Genomic DNA, 17002 nt, shown 5'->3' with positions numbered 1-17002 from the left:
TAACACAAAGGGCATATTCTACTTTCTGTTACAATAAGACATTTATTTCAAACAAAGATATAGAAAATACGTATTAACATGTGTAATGATGATGTCCCTTAGGACTCCTACCACATCCTGTATTAGGAGGAAACTCACTCAAAAATAAATGAAATAATTGTCTACAAGGCAATAATATTCAATCGTCCTGTTGGCAAGGTAATCATTTACCAAGTCTTTTAAAAGTGACCAGCTCTTCCACACTGGTATCAGTCCCACATAGATAACTATTAGACATGACCAGCTCTTCCACACTGGTATCAGTCCTATAGATAACTATTAGACATGACCAGCTCTTCCACACTGGTATCAGTCCTATAGATAACTATTAGACATGACCAGCTCTTCCACACTGGTATCAGTCCCATAGATAACTATTAGACATGACCAGCTCTTCCACACTGGTATCAGTCCCATAGATAACTATTACACATGACCAGCTCTTCCACACTGGTATCAGTCCCACAGATAACTATTAGACATGATCAGCTCTTCCACACTGGTATCAGTCCCATAGATAACTATTAGACATGACCAGCTCTTCCACACTGGTATCAGTCCCACAGATAACTATTAGACATGACCAGCTCTTCCACACTGGTATCAGTCCCACATAGATAACTATTAGACATGACCAGCTCTTCCACACTGGTATCAGTCCCATAGATAACTATTAGACATGACCAGCTCTTCCACACTGGTATCAGTCCCATAGATAACTATTAGACATGATGTTCTGACAGTCTGGCGATAGTGAGAAAGTCTTCTTCAGTTCAGCGTAGCCTAGTGGTTAGAGCGTTGGACTAGTAACCAAAATGGTGGCAAGATCAAATCTCCTAGCTGACAAGGTACAAATCTGTCGTTCTGCCCCTGAACAAGGCAGTTAACCCACTGTTCCTAGGCCGTCATTGAAAATAAGAATTTGTTCTGAACTGTCCTCCCATACATTTTCAAATGTCCACTGGTTGATAAGGACTTTTCTAAATGAACACTTCACCGGTGATCTTGTATCATTTCAGGTACAGTCCTTGAATCGAAGGATATTGCCTCAGCTTCAGACGGTAGATTCTCATAACCTGTAACGAAGGAAACAAAAAAAATGAGAGTAACATGTCCTGGTTTAAAGAGAAATGTATATATCTTTATATTGCTTTATCTTGCCCAGGTCGCAATTGTAAATGAGAACTTTGTTCTCAACTTGCCTACCTGGTTAAATAAAGGTGTTCTCAACTTGCCTACCTGGTTAAATAAAGGTGAAATAAAAAATGAAATAAAAATATTTCACACAGATTTCCCAGAGTAAGAATGTTCCGATTTTCAGGAAAACGTTGGACACTTCACCTAGATATCCCTAATATGACGACTGTGGTGAACAACATAGAAGCGTATCAGCTTCTGATGATCTACCTATGCTTCTTCGCCCTGAGCTCCGAGCTGCAGTAAACTGCTCCGCTTCTCGCTCCACTCCAGCTCTGGTTCGCTCACATACTCTTGGTCGCGCGCTGTGGTTTTTTTTGGGGCTACTTCTAAATTGCACCGCGTCCGTCATGGCATTTCCTGGAGAGCAAGCAGGATTTTGTTCCAGACCTAATTTTAAAGAGATAGCTCACCTAAAATGTACTAAAATCGGAATGTTTGTGTCCTTACTTTGAAAGCAGTCTATGGACAAGGAGACTGCAATCTATGATTTGGTCGCCCACTGCCATCAACCATTAGTATAAGTATTTCCTGTGCAGGGCGTTCCCATTGACCTTCCTACTGTTTCTAGAGAACAGGAATCAATCCACTGACCTTCCTACTGTTTCTAGTGAACAGGAATCAATCTACTGACCTTCCTACTGTTTCTAGTGAACAGGAATCAATCTACTGACCTTCCTACTGTTTCTAGTGAACAGGAATCAATCTACTGACCTTCCTACTGTTTCTAGAGAACAGGAATCAATCTACTGACCTTCCTACTGTTTCTAGAGAACAGGAATCAATCTACTGACCTTCCTACTGTTTCTAGAGAACAGGAATCAGTCTACTGACCTTCCTACTGTTTCTAGAGAACAGGAATCAATCTACTGACCTTCCTACTGTTTCTAGTGAACAGGAATCAATCTACTGACCTTCCTACTGTTTATAGAGAACAGGAATCAATCTACTGACCTTCCTACTGTTTATAGAGAACAGTAATCAATACATGGACCTTCCCACTGTTTTCCCCATTCGCCTGTCTTGCAATCTGATTTCATTTAATGTCGGAATAAAGTGTCAAACCACCTACAAAATATGTAAAAAAAATATATATATATATATATATATATATATATTAGCATACTTTAAATTTTCATCCCCAAAAAATCTCAGAGTAACAAAGTTATTGAATTTTGAGTGTTAATTTAATATTCAAATCATTCTGAATACACCTGGCCTGTGTTTTTGGAAAAAAATATGTAGAATTACAGGAGATGAGCTTTATAACAGACCCGCCTAGGCAAAATCTCCCTCCAAAGCTTTCTTCAGAAGTTGGCAGCCCCGAGTGCACTTTATAGGGAATAGGATTCCATTCAGGACAGAGGATGTCACTGAGAGACGCAATAAAGTCATTATGATGATGATGGACACATAGGCAGCTAAAAGGTATGACTAGGTATGATAGACTCCATTTAGCTATTGGCATTGACTCATTAGGCAGTCAGACTGAGATAGATAGACATTTTTTTTATTTATTTAACCTTTATTTAACTAGATAGAAACTGTAGATATTTTGATATATAGACGTGGCTTCTGTATGACAGTAGTGAACGTAATACTACACAGACTACGCTACCTGTTGCCCCTATAATGTTTGTTTGGTGTCTGCTGTACATACCTGGTTATTGGTTCTTAGCTCCTGCTGTCAACCTGTCTTCATAATCGAAGACCCACCTACAGAGTTCGCTGTTTTGGCGAGTTTTATCCGTGGTTCCACCCGCCCGGGCCTCTCCTGCCGCTGGTTCTGCTAGACAGTCGGGACTTTCATCAACATCAGAGTGGAACAGCTTGACTTTGAACTCCGAAGGACGAAAGACCAGAGCTAGCTAGCTGTAAACCACATAGCTAACGTTAAAGTCTCCACAAGCGTCACTGAACTTCCACTAAAGTGCGCTTGTTTACCAGACAGAAAGTCTACAGTGCTGAGAGGTGGAAGCCGTGCACACAGCCTCTGGATGTGTCATTGCAAAGATACTGTTAACTTGTATCTGCGGTAATTGTTTCTTTCAAAGAAAGAGCTACAAGTTAAACTTCCAGTTGTAACTCAGCGCTAAGTAATTAAGTGAAAAGTCAAACTGTCCTGACATAAGCAGCATTCCCTGGTGGTCTAGTGGTTAGGATTCGGCGCTCTCACCGCCGCGGCCCGGGTTCGATTCCCGGTCAGGGAACACACCTTTTTTTAATTTGAAAGCGAAAGGATGTCAGAAAGTAACACGGTAAACGTTCGCTTTCAAATACAACTGATCAAATGTGGATTTACATTATTTTTTGTAACATTTAAAATGTAAGCGTTGTTTTAATAAAAAAGTGTGTTCCCTGACCGGGAATCGAACCCGGGCCGCGGCGGTGAGAGCGCCGAATCCTAACCACTAGACCACCAGGGAAAGCTGTTTGTAACGAAGTGAAAAGTCAAACTCTGCTAACACAAGTAGCTTTCCATGGTAGTCTGGCGGTTCAATTCAGGGAACAGACTGTTTTATTTTTATTTTATTAAAACAACGCTTATATTTTGAATGTTACAAAAGAGTATGTAAATCCCCATTTGATCAGTTGTATTTGAACGTGAACGTTTTCCGTGTTATTTTCTGCCATCCTTGTGTCTGCCTCATGACTTTGTTTCAATGAAGGCTGCAGATTTTAATGTTAGCCATTTTTCTGTTTTTTAGATTTCTGTGTTGTTGTTTCTTGGTTTTACGTTTTTTATTTGTTTTATTTCACTGTTGCGTGTTCAGACGCTGTGAAATGCTACCACTCCACAGTTTGGAAAGCTTTGTACATTTCCCCTGGTAGTGTGTAACTAAACTACAGATTGAACAATGAGACAGATATTTCACAGGATGTATAAATGTGAAGCATCCGGGTTGACGTTTCCACTCACTACCATAGCCCAGTGCCCAGCAGTGGGAGAAGAAGGAGCGAGATGGATTTTGGCCAAATTTCTGCTCATTTTTTTTTATCGATGAAACGTTTGATCTCTGCTCCTTGCATGTTCTGCCCACTAAGATTAATTTGCTTCCATTGGAAACAACAGGCTGTGGTCCATCTTGGATTCATTAGACACATCTTTGACTTAACAGTAGACACTCTGGTGGTGTCTAACAGTTGAAACTCTTGCCCTCTCGTTTTTTGCCTTCATTAACCTCCTGTCTTATGTAACCATACCAAACGTAACCTGTCATACTAAATGGAGTCTAAATGGATTTACATACAGAATAACATGAAATGGTCTGAGACCAGGGAGGAGTGAAGGGAGAGACAGCCACTAACCAAGCAGACTCCTGCTATCAAAACTAGGTTATTTATCATTAAATACTCCTTCCCTGCTCCCCAGCCTGGTCTCAGACCATTTTATATTATTCTGCAAATTAACTGTACCTTGGACTAGATCAGATATGATTACATAGTACCTGTACCTTGGACTGGATCAGATATGATTACATAGTACCTGTACCTTGGACTGGATCAGATATGATTACATAGTACCTGTACCTTGGACTGGATCAGATATGATTACATAGTACCTGTCTTGGACTAGATCAGATATGATTACATAGTACCTGTACCTTGGACTGGATCAGATATGATTACATAGTACCTGTACCTTGGACTGGATCAGATATGATTACATAGTACCTGTCTTGGACTGGATCAGATATGATTACATAGTACCTGTACCTTGGACTGGATCAGATATGATTACATAGTACCTGTACCTTGGACTGGATCAGATATGATTACATAGTACCTGTACCTTGGACTAGATCAGATATGAGTACATAGTACCTGTCTTGGACTGGATCAGATATGATTACATAGTACCTGTCTTGGACTGGATCAGATATGATTACATAGTACCTGTCTTGGACTAGATCAGATATGATTACATAGTACCTGTCTTGGACTAGATCAGATATGAGTACATAGTACCTGTCTTGGACTGGATCAGATATGAGTACATAGTACCTGTCTTGGACTGGATCAGATATGATTACATAGTACCTGTCTTGGACTGCATAAAACCGGGAAGAGAAGCTAGTTCAGCTAGCTCCCGTTAGCTAGCTATGCTAACTGTGCTGCAGTGCACTTTCTCAGCCTACAGTTACACATACCTCCAGTCATAATACGAAGTAGTAGCCTGCCTGCCTGCCTGTTGGCTCTTGGTCGTTGTAGCCGATCCTTCACCATCTTCCTTTGATTAGATATCTCCTAACTTCTGATTGGATATCTCCTAACTTCTGATTAGATATCTCCTAACTTCTGATTGGATATCTCCTAACTTCTCATTAGATATCTCCTAACTTCTCATTAGATATCTCCTAACTTCTGATTAGATATCTCCTTACTTCTCATTAGATATCTCCTAACTTCTGATTAGATATCTCCTAACTTCTCATTAGATATCTCCTAACTTCTGACTAGATATCTCCTATCTTCTGATTAGATATCTCCTAACTTCTTATTAGATATCTCCTAACTTCTAAATAGATATCTCCTAACTTCTTATTAGATATCTCCTAGCTTCTCATTAGATATCTCCTATCTTCTGATTAGATATCTCCTATCTTCTGATTATATATCTCCTAACTTCTGATTAGATATCTCCTATCTTGTGATTAGATATCTCCTAACTTCTAAATAGATATCTCCTATCTTGTGATTAGATATCTCCTATCTTCTGATTATATATCTCCTAACTTCTGATTAGATATCTCCTATCTTGTGATTAGATATCTCCTAACTTCTAAATAGATATCTCCTAACTTCTCAGTTGATATCTCCTAAATTCTGCCACACATGGAGCTTTGATGACTTATGATTGGCCAATAACAAGCTGCACGCACCACGCTCCACTCTCATGAAAAGCAAGAGAAGCAACATAAATTATACAATCTCCTTCTCTCTCTGTCTCTCCTCTCTCTCTGTCTCTCCTCTCTCCCTGTCTCTCCTCTCTCTCTCTCTGTCTCTCCTCTCTCTCTGTCTCTCCTCTCTCTCTCTCTCTCTCTCTCTCTCTCTGTCTCTCTCTCTCTCTGTCTCTCTCTCTCTGTCTCTCTCTCTCTTTCTCTCTCCCTCTCTCTCTATGTCTCTCTCTCTTTCTCTCTCTTTCTCTCTCTCTCTCTCTGTCTCTCCTCTCTCTCTGTCTCTCCTCTCTCTCTCTCTCTCTCTCTCTCTCTCTGTCTCTCTCTCTCTCTGTCTCTCTCTCTCTGTCTCTCTCTCTCTCTCTCTCTCTCTCTCCCTGTCTCTCCTCTCTCTCTCTCTGTCTCTCCTCTCTCTCTGTCTCTCCTCTCTCTCTCTCTCTCTCTCTCTCTCTCTGTCTCTCTCTCTGTCTCTCTCTCTCTCTCTCTCTCTCTCTCTCTCTCTGTCTCTCTCTGTCTCTGTCTCTCTCTCTCTCTCTGTCTCTCTCTCTCAGCAGTCGCGTTCGGATCTCTATGGGCCCTTCCAGACAAGTCATTTAAAATAACACATACCCCTGACAATCAGATCCTAGCCAGACAGTATTTCTAATTCTGGATTCATTGTTATGAACGTTCTCAAGCCGTCCTCTATCGGAGGAGCCATAGTTGAGCCCTAAAGTGGTGAGAAGCCCAGTCATTCTGGACGGAGGCTAACTACTATTTAGTTTAAATTACAGTCTTGGAAATACGATGACATTGCTTAAGTAGTCAAATATTTAGTAGGAAACAACTTTCCCTCAATTATCATGTTGTCAGATTTACTTTAGCCATTAGCTAACAAAATGTTTGAATGTTAAATGACGAGACAGAGGCATTGATGCGAGTAACCAGTCTTGTTCAGTACATGACAACACATCCGGGTATCTCAAGCACCCCGGTAAAACACAAGAGTTGCAGTAATGAACATTTACCAACAGATGGCATCACTGTGCCATCTTACACCCATAACACAAAGTTTCTGTCCAAAAAATAGCTAGCAATGCTAACGTTAGCTAGCTAAAAGCCGGTGGCCTCCCCTCAATCTTATCTAGCTAGCTAACTGCATTTGAAGTCAATCTGGTGACATCAAAATGATAACAAAAGGTTTTCCTACTAATTATTTGCCTCTTGTTGAATGTCATTGTATTTCCAAGCCACTGTAACGGACATTTGATGAAAATCTTCATCAGCGCTTATTGACGATGCATTGAGTAGAATGCTCAGTCAGGCATCGGTCCAAAACAAACATTCTAAACAATATTGAAACAAGTTTGTGATGAAACATGGAACCCATGAATAAGTACTGTACTATAATGAATAAGTTCTGTCCTGTAATGAATAAGTACTGTACTATAATGAATAAGTTCTGTACTGTAATGAATAAGTTCTGTACTGTAATTAATAAGTTCTGTACTGTAATTAATAAGTTCTGTACTATAATGAATAAGTTCTGTACTATAATGAATATGTTCTGTCCTATAATGAATATGTTCTGTCCTGTAATGAATAAGTTCTGTCCTGTAATAAGTTATATTGTAGTCACTTAAAGAAGAGAAAAGTTGTAAGGTTTTCATCAACAGTACTTCCCATCACAATAAAAACACAACAGGAAACAGGAAATGACATTGTACATTTTTTTAATTCTCTATCAGCCATAAACACACTGCAGCATTTTGATTATTATACCATTTTAATAAACTAATACATGCCCTCGTAAATATTTATATATATGTATAATATCACGTATGTATATAAATGCCGTCACCGCGGAAACAGAATGCTGATTGGTTAAATTAAAAGCCGGACCGACCCAGTCACAGTGAACTTCCACTAGTTTTTTTGCATTTTGTATCACTTTTTATTTTGGCTTTTAAATCATTTTTAAACGTCACTCTCACAGTAACCAGTGACATCGGTGAAGTACATACATGACAGGTGGTAGATACATACAGTGGCTAAACGCTCTGAGCGGTGAGTGATGCCGTGTACACATACTGTCAACCTGCTCGACCACACCTCTAGGTCGGGTGTGTCTCTGTCCCGTACCTGCCCTCATATACTTTCTACACGGGACTTTCCCATTGGCTAGACATACAGATCCCAGCCTACATGGGTCTGTCTGATTGGCTACAAATACTGTATTGTGCCTAGATGGGCCTTTCCCATTGGCTAGACATACAGATCCCAGCCTACATGGGTCTGTCTGATTGGCAACAAATACTGTATTGTGCCTAGATGGGCCTTTCCCATTGGCTAGACATACAGATCCCAGCCTACATGGGGCTGTCTGATTGGCTACAAATACTGTATTCTGCCTAGATGGGCCTTTCCCATTGGCTAAACATACCATTTCCTGTGTCCTTGTGCCCAAAGCGTGGAGGTGTGCCCCCCATGACAGTCAGGAGTGGAGTGCAACGTGGTTGTTGTGAAATAAAGTTCATTTTTCTCTGCTCATGTCGTCACATTCACACACACACAAACACACACAACCACTAACACCTGGTCCCACACTTTCAAGGGCCAATAAGTAATCAATAATCACATTGATAAATCAAACGAGGAACCATCCGAGAAGCTCTCGTACCAACCTCGGGTCTGCTGCACAAATGGATCCCTATTCCCTATGTAGTACACTACTATAGACCCTATTCCCTCTATAGTACACTACTATAGACCCTATTCCCTATATAGTGGTACTACTATAGACCAGAGCCCTATTCCCTATATAGTGGTACTACTATAGACCAGAGCCCTATTCCCTATATAGTGGTACTACTATAGACCAGAGCCCTATTCTCTATGTAGTGAACTACTAGTGACCAGAGCCCTATTCTCTATATAGTGGTACTACTATAGACCAGAGCCCTATTCTCTATATAGTGAACTACTAGTGACCAGAGCCCTATTCCCTATATAGTGAACTACTAGTGACCAGAGCCCTATTCTCTATATAGTGAACTACTAGTGACCAGAGCCCTATTCCCTATATAGTGAACTACTAGTGACCAGAGCCCTATTCTCTATATAGTGAACTACTAGTGACCAGAGCCCTATTCCCTATATAGTGAACTACTAGTGACCAGAGCCCTATTCTCTATATAGTGAACTAATAGTGACCAGAGCCCTATTCTCTATGTAGTGAACTACTAGTGACCAGAGCCCTATTCTCTATGTAGTGAACTACTAGTGACCAGAGCCCTATTCCCTATATAGTGAACTACTAGTGACCAGAGCCCTATTCCCTATATAGTACACTACTATAGACCAGGACCCTATTCCCTATATAGTGAACTACTAGTGACCAGAGCCCTATTCCCTATATAGTGAACTACTAGTGACCAGAGCCCTATTCCCTATATAGTGAACTACTATAGGCCAGGGCCCTATTCCCTATATAGTGAACTACTAGTGACCAGAGCCCTATTCCCTATATAGTGAACTACTATAGGCCAGGGCCCTATTCCCTATATAGTGAACTACTAGTGACCAGAGCCCTATTCCCTATATAGTGAACTACTATAGGCCAGGGCCCTATTCCCTATATAGTGAACTACTAGTGACCAGAGCCCTATTCCCTATATAGTGCACTACTAGTGACCAGAGCCCTATTCCCTATATAGTGAACTACTAGTGACCAGAGCCCTATTCCCTATGTAGTGCACTACTAGTGACCAGAGCCCTATTCTCTATATAGTGAACTACTAGTGACCAGAGCCCTATTCCCTATATAGTGAACTACTAGTGACCAGAGCCCTATTCCCTATATAGTGCACTACTAGTGACCAGAGCCCTATTCCCTATATAGTGAACTACTAGTGACCAGAGCCCTATTCCCTATGTAGTGCACTACTAGTGACCAGAGCCCTATTCCCTATGTAGTGCACTACTAGTGACCAGAGCCCTATTCCCTATGTAGTGAACTACTAGTGACCAGAGCCCTATTCCCTATGTAGTGCACTACTAGTGACCAGAGCCCTATTCCCTATGTAGTGAACTACTAGTGACCAGAGCCCTATTCCCTATATAGTGAACCAGGGCCCTATTCCCTATGTAGTGGTACTACTATAGACCAGAGCCCTATTCCCTATATAGTGGTACTACTATAGCCCAGGGCCCTATGGGTTCTGCATAGGGAATAGGATGCCATTCGTGACACAGACATCTTCATATCAGAGGACTGCTTCTAAACGAGACAGCCATGATCCACACCTTATCAACTTATACACAGCGTATTCACCATTGGGAAAATAAATATTAAATAAATAAAATACATTTCCTAATAAAGGAAACGTCAAGTCTCCATAACAAATTAACAAACCAAAAAAACGATCTACTGAACCCGAAACTACAGAAGAAGAACTTCAAAAACAAGGAAAGAATTGAACCAATAAAAGAGAAGACTGCTGCTGCTTTTACCAAACCACTCCCTTCATAGCAGCAATTCAGGTCTGACACACACACACACACTTGCACTAATTCACATGCACGCACGTCAAACAATGAGATGAGGTTGGAAATGTTACAAACCATGGAGAGAGTTTAAAAGACAGGAAGAAAAATAGATAGAAACAGAGGAGAGAGAGAGAGAGAGAGAGAGAGAGGGAAGGAGAGAGAGGGAGAGAGGGAGAGAGAGAGGGAGAAGGAGAGAGAGAGAGCGGGAGAGAGAGAGGGAGAGAGGGGGAGAGAGAGAGAGAGAGAGAGAGAGAGAGAGAGAGAGAGAGAGAGAGAGAGAGAGAGAGGGAGAGAGAGAGAGACAGAGAGAGAGACAGAGACAGAGAGAGAGTGACAGAGAGTGACAGAGACAGAGAGAGAGTGACAGAGAGAGAGTGACAGAAAGAGAGAGACAGAGAGAGAGATAGAGACAGAGACAGAGAGAGAGATAGAGAGAAAGACAGAGAGAGAGAGAGAGAGAGAGAGAGAGAGAAAGAGAGAGCGAGAGAGAGAGAGAGAGAGAGAGAGGGAGAGAGAGAGAGAGAGGGAGAGAGAAAAGGATCAAGGCTATATATATAATTAACCATATCTCAGCTATGATCGTCACCAGCTAACCGACCAATCATGCCTACTCTACCTGGTAATGGAGGGGACTAATGAGGTTGCCTAGGTTACAGATGACAATTTTTTTTTTTTAAACCACATATTTAGATATAGCTACTTTCTGAAGACAGGTAGAACAAGAACACTAAACACTCCAGCAACAGGAAGCAGGAAGCAGGAAGCGAGGACTACGGTTAAGGGTTGCTACAGGTGACATCGTGATATCTGACCTTTTTTAAAGAAAGGTCAATATGAGGAAGAGGAAGTGCTGTAGTTTTCACGTCGTAGTAAAGAATAACTAAGAACTGTAGTAGTAGAGACAGGTAGTGCTGTGAGGTGTACATCGTAGCGTATGTTAGTCCAACCACCTACTCTAGCAGTACAACACATATATGACTAATGTCTGTCAGCATCAAGATCCAATACATACAGAAAACAAACATCAACTCTTTGGTCACAAAAAAAATAATGAAAACGGAAAAAAACACACAAAGAAGAAAACAAAACAGAAAGAAAGAAAATAAGTGAATCAGTTAAGACCAAACAGATTGTTGAAACAGGAAGACGGTGGTAGGACTGAGGTGCACTTTGGGATTGCATGTGCCTGATGCATAGGATTGGTGGATCTTCAGGGAAAGGGGCGGGGTCAGAGGCCAAACAGGAAACTAGCGAGGCGATAAAGGAGGCCTGTTATTCCTTTTTCCTCCCCTCTTCCTCCTCATCCCCCCTCCTCCTCCTCTTCCTCCACCTTCTAACAGTAGAGATGGATGAGGTGATGAAGGTGCTCCAGGAGAACCTGTTTCCTGTTACCACAGGCTCCTCCCCTCTCACTACTGTCCGTCTCTGGGTACGTCCCTTACACATCTTGGCCCTGGGGGGGAGGAGAAGAGAGTAAAGAGAGAGAAAGTTGGAGAGAAAAAGGAGGGCAGAGTGAGATGAGAGACAGAGAGACAGAGAGAGAGAGGAGAGACAGAGAGAGAGAGGAGAGAGAGAGAGGAGAGACAGTGAGAGAGAGAGAGAGGAGAGACAGAGAGAGAGGAGAGACAGAGAGAGACAGAGAGAGAGGAGAGACAGAGAGAGAGGAGAGACAGAGAGAGAGAGAGAGAGAGAGAGAGGAGAGACAGGGAGAGAGAGGATAGAGATAGAGAGGAGAGACAGAGAGAGAGGAGAGACAGAGAGAGAGGAGAGAGAGAGAGAGGAGAGACAGAGTGAAAGGAGAGAGAGGGTGATTAGTACCTCTAATAATCAAACTAAAAGCAGTTGGAGAAAGATATGGAGGGGAGAGATGGAGGGAGAGATGGAGGGAGAGATGGAGGGGAGAGATGGAGGGGAGAGATGGAGGGGAGAGATGGAGGGGAGAGATGGAGGGGAGAGATGGAGGGGAGAGATGGAGGGAGAGATGGAGGGGAGAGATGGAGGGGAGAGATAGAGGGGAGAGATAGAGGGGAGAGATAGAGGGGAGAGATGGAGGGGAGAGATGGAGGGGAGAGATGTAGGGAGAGATGGAGGGGAGAGATGGAGGGGAGAGATGGAGGGGAGAGATGGAGAAAGAGATGGATGGGAGAGATGGAGGGGAGAGATGGAGGGAGAGATGGAGAAAGAGATGGATGGGAGAGATGGAGGGAGAGATGGAGGGGAGAGATGGAGGGGAGAGATGGAGGGAGAGATGGAGGGAGAGATAGAGGGGAGAGATGGAGGGGAGAGATGGAGAAAGATATGGAGGGGAGAGATGGAGGGAGAGATGGAGGGGAGAGATGGATGGGAGAGATGGAGGGAGATATGGAGGGGAGAGATAGAGGGAGAGATGGGGGAGAGATGGAGAAAGATATGGATGAGAGAGATGGATGGAGAGATGGAGGGGAGAGATGGAGGGGAGAGATGGAGGGGAGAGATGGAGGGAGAGATGGAGGGGAGAGATGGAGAAAGAGATGGATGGAAGAGATGGAGGGAGAGATGGAGGGGAGAGATGGAGGGGAAAGATGGAGGGAGAGATAGAGCAAGGGATGGAGGGAGAGATGGAGAGAGAGATGGATGAGAGAGATGGAGGGAGAGATGGAGAGAGAGATGGAGGGGAGAGATGGAGGGAGAGATAGAGGGGAGAAATGGAGGTAGAGATGGAGATAGGGATGGAGGGGAGAGATGGAGGGGTGAGATGGATGGAGAGATGGGGGAGAGATGGAGGGGAGAGAGAGATGGAGAGATGGAGGAGATGGAGGGGAGAGATGGAGGAAGAGATCGAGGGAGCGATGGAGGGGAGAGATGGAGGGAGAGATGAAGGGAGCGATGGAGGGGAGAGATGGAGGGAGAGATGGAGGGAGAGATGGAGGGAGAGATGAAGGGAGTGATTGAGGGAGAGATGGAGGGAGAGAAAGCTATTCTGATTGGCTGGTTGGAGGCTGACCTGTGTGAAGTCGTCCCGGGACGTTGGGAGGTCAGAGGTCAGGGTGGGGTCACCGTGCTGCGTCTCGGTCCAATCCCCCTCCACCACCACCACCACTGCGTTCCGCTCCACACGGCTGACCTCGTGACCTTCAGCTGATTCCTCCTCACCCCACGCTGAGTCAGTGTCACGCTCAGAAAACGTCACCTGGAAGGAAAAAGGAAGGAAAGATTGCAACAATAAAAAAATACATTATGTAATTGTTGTTGTGCGGTTAAATCCCACTGGGGATACCGCCCATAATTAAAATGTATGAACACATTAAGAGGCTTAATTAATGAATTAAATAAAGAAATAAAAACTTTTAAAAGCTTAATTAATTAATTAAGATGTTTAGGATCAAAACGTCAGTTAAACGGGATTATTATTATTACTTTGAAAATATACATCAATTTATAATCTGTTATGAAAATTTCACTCAAAATGTCACTGTGAGGTGTACTACACATTTCACTGTCAGGTCTACTACACCTGTTGTATTCAGCATTTCACTGTGAGGTCTACTACACCTGTTGTATTCAGCATTTCACTGTAAGGTCTACTACACCTGTTGTATTCAGCATTTCACTGTGAGGTCTACTACACCTGTTGTATTCAGCATTTCACTGTAAGGTCTACTACACCTGTTGTATTCAGCATTTCACTGTGAGGTCTACTACACCTGTTGTATTCAGCATTTCACTGTAAGGTCTACTACACCTGTTGTATTCAGCATTTCACTGTGAGGTCTACTACACCTGTTGTATTCAGCATTTCACTGTGAGGTCTACTACACCTGTTGTATTCAGCATTTCACTGTAAGGTCTACTACACCTGTTGTATTCAGCATTTCACTGTGAGGTCTACTACACCTGTTGTATTCAGCATTTCACTGTAAGGTCTACTACACCTGTTGTATTCAGCATTTCACTGTAAGGTCTACTACACCTGTTGTATTCAGCATTTCACTGTAAGGTCTACTACACCTGTTGTATTCAGCATTTCACTGTAAGGTCTACTACACCTGTTGTATTCAGCATTTCACTGTAAGGTCTACTACACCTGTTGTATTCAGCATTTCACTGTGAGGTCTACTACACCTGTTGTATTCAGCATTTCACTGTAAGGTCTACTACACCTGTTGTATTCAGCATTTCACTGTGAGGTCTACTACACCTGTTGTATTCAGCATTTCACTATAAGGTCTACTACACCTGTTGTATTCAGCATTTCACTGTAAGGTCTACTACACCTGTTGTATTCAGCATTTCACTGTAAGGTCTACTACACCTGTTGTATTCAGCATTTCACTGTGAGGTCTACTACACCTGTTGTATTCAGCATTTCACTGTAAGGTCTACTACACCTGTTGTATTCAGCATTTCACTGTAAGGTCTACTACACCTGTTGTATTCAGCATTTCACTGTAAGGTCTACTACACCTGTTGTATTCAGCATTTCACTGTGAGGTCTACTACACCTGTTGTATTCAGCATTTCACTGTAAGGTCTACTACACCTGTTGTATTCAGCATTTCACTGTGAGGTCTACTACACCTGTTGTATTCAGCATTTCACTGTGAGGTCTACTACACCTGTTGTATTCAGCATTTCACTGTGAGGTCTACTACACCTGTTGTATTCAGCATTTCACTGTGAGGTCTACTACACCTGTTGTATTCATCATTTCACTGTGAGGTCTACTACACCTGTTGTATTCAGCATTTCACTGTAAGGTCTACTACACCTGTTGTATTCAGCATTTCACTGTGAGGTCTACTACACCTGTTGTATTCAGCATTTCACTGTGAGGTCTACTACACCTGTTGTATTCAGCATTTCACTGTAAGGTCTACTACACCTGTTGTATTCAGCATTTCACTGTGAGGTCTACTACATCTGTTGTATTCAGCATTTCACTGTAAGGTCTACTACACCTGTTGTATTCAGCATTTCACTGTAAGGTCTACTACACCTGTTGTATTCAGCATTTCACTGTAAGGTCTACTACACCTGTTGTATTCAGCATTTCACTGTCAGGTCTACTACACCTGTTGTATTCAGCATTTCACTATAAGGTCTACTACACCTGCTGTATTCAGCATTTCACTGTGAGGTCTACTACACCTGTTGTATTCGGCATTTCACTGTAAGGTCTACTACACCTGTTGTATTCAGCATTTCACTGTAAGGTCTACTACACCTGTTGTATTCAGCATTTCACTGTGAGGTCTACTACACCTGTTGTATTCAGCATTTCACTGTAAGGTCTACTACACCTGTTGTATTCAGCATTTCACTGTAAGGTCTACTACACCTGTTGTATTCAGCATTTCACTGTGAGGTCTACTACACCTGTTGTATTCAGCATTTCACTGTAAGGTCTACTACACCTGTTGTATTCAGCATTTCACTGTAAGGTCTACTACACCTGTTGTATTCAGCATTTCACTGTAAGGTCTACTACACCTGTTGTATTCAGCATTTCACTGTAAGGTCTACTACACCTGTTGTATTCAGCATTTCACTGTGAGGTCTACTACACCTGTTGTATTCAGCATTTCACTGTGAGGTCTACTACACCTGTTGTATTCAGCATTTCACTGTAAGGTCTACTACACCTGTTGTATTCAGCATTTCACTGTGAGGTCTACTACACCTGTTGTATTCAGCATTTCACTGTAAGGTCTACTACACCTGTTGTATTCAGCATTTCACTGTGAGGTCTACTACACCTGTTGTATTCAGCATTTCACTGTGAGGTCTACTACACCTGTTGTATTCGGCATGTCACTGTAAGGTCTACTACACCTGTTGTATTCAGCATTTCACTGTAAGGTCTACTACACCTGTTGTATTCAGCATTTCACTGTGAGGTCTACTACACCTGTTGTATTCAGCATTTCACTGTAAGGTCTACTACACCTGTTGTATTCAGCATTTCACTGTAAGGTCTACTACACCTGTTGTATTCAGCATTTCACTGTGAGGTCTACTACACCTGTTGTATTCAGCATTTCACTGTAAGGTCTACCTACACCTGTTGTATTCAGCATTTCACTGTAAGGTCTACTACACCTGTTGTATTCAGCATTTCACTGTAAGGTCTACTACACCTGTTGTATTCAGCATTTCACTGTGAGGTCTACTACACCTGTTGTATTCAGCATTTCACTGTGAGGTCTACTACACCTGTTGTATTCGGCATTTCACTGTGAGGTCTACTACACCTGTTGTATTCAGCATTTCACTGTAAGGTCTACTACACCTGTTGTATTCAGCATTTCACTGTAAGGTCTACTACACCTGTTGTATTCAGCATTTCACTGTAAGGTCTACTA

General features: G+C 42.4%; 1 protein-coding gene and 2 non-coding genes across 4 annotated transcripts in view; 1 reads left to right on the top strand and 2 right to left on the bottom strand.

Annotated features, from left to right (window-relative positions):
- The first annotated feature begins 3374 nt into the window (after positions 1-3374).
- Positions 3375-3446, top strand: trnae-cuc. Its single transcript has one exon. It is a non-coding gene; the product is annotated as a tRNA-Glu (tRNA).
- A 144-nt stretch (positions 3447-3590) lies between these two features.
- On the bottom strand, positions 3591-3662 carry trnae-cuc. Its single transcript has one exon. It is a non-coding gene; the product is annotated as a tRNA-Glu (tRNA).
- A 7457-nt stretch (positions 3663-11119) lies between these two features.
- The window catches only part of LOC110515606 (ankyrin-2), a 199104-nt gene continuing 193221 nt past the window's right edge, over positions 11120-17002 (bottom strand). For both annotated transcript variants that reach the window (XM_036934160.1, XM_036934159.1), the window contains 2 exons: positions 13645-13830; positions 11120-12114 (listed from right to left, as the gene is read on the bottom strand). In XM_036934160.1, the coding sequence (XP_036790055.1) occupies positions 12100-12114; positions 13645-13830 (201 nt within the window). In that variant the 3' untranslated portion in view covers positions 11120-12099. The remainder of the gene's footprint in view (positions 12115-13644; positions 13831-17002) is intronic.

Source organism: Oncorhynchus mykiss, chromosome 10 (genome assembly GCF_013265735.2).
Source record: "Oncorhynchus mykiss isolate Arlee chromosome 10, USDA_OmykA_1.1, whole genome shotgun sequence".
Lineage (NCBI taxonomy): Eukaryota > Metazoa > Chordata > Actinopteri > Salmoniformes > Salmonidae > Oncorhynchus > Oncorhynchus mykiss.
The sequence above is the reverse complement of the archived record's forward strand: the minus strand, read 5'-3'. Positions and strand labels throughout refer to the sequence as shown.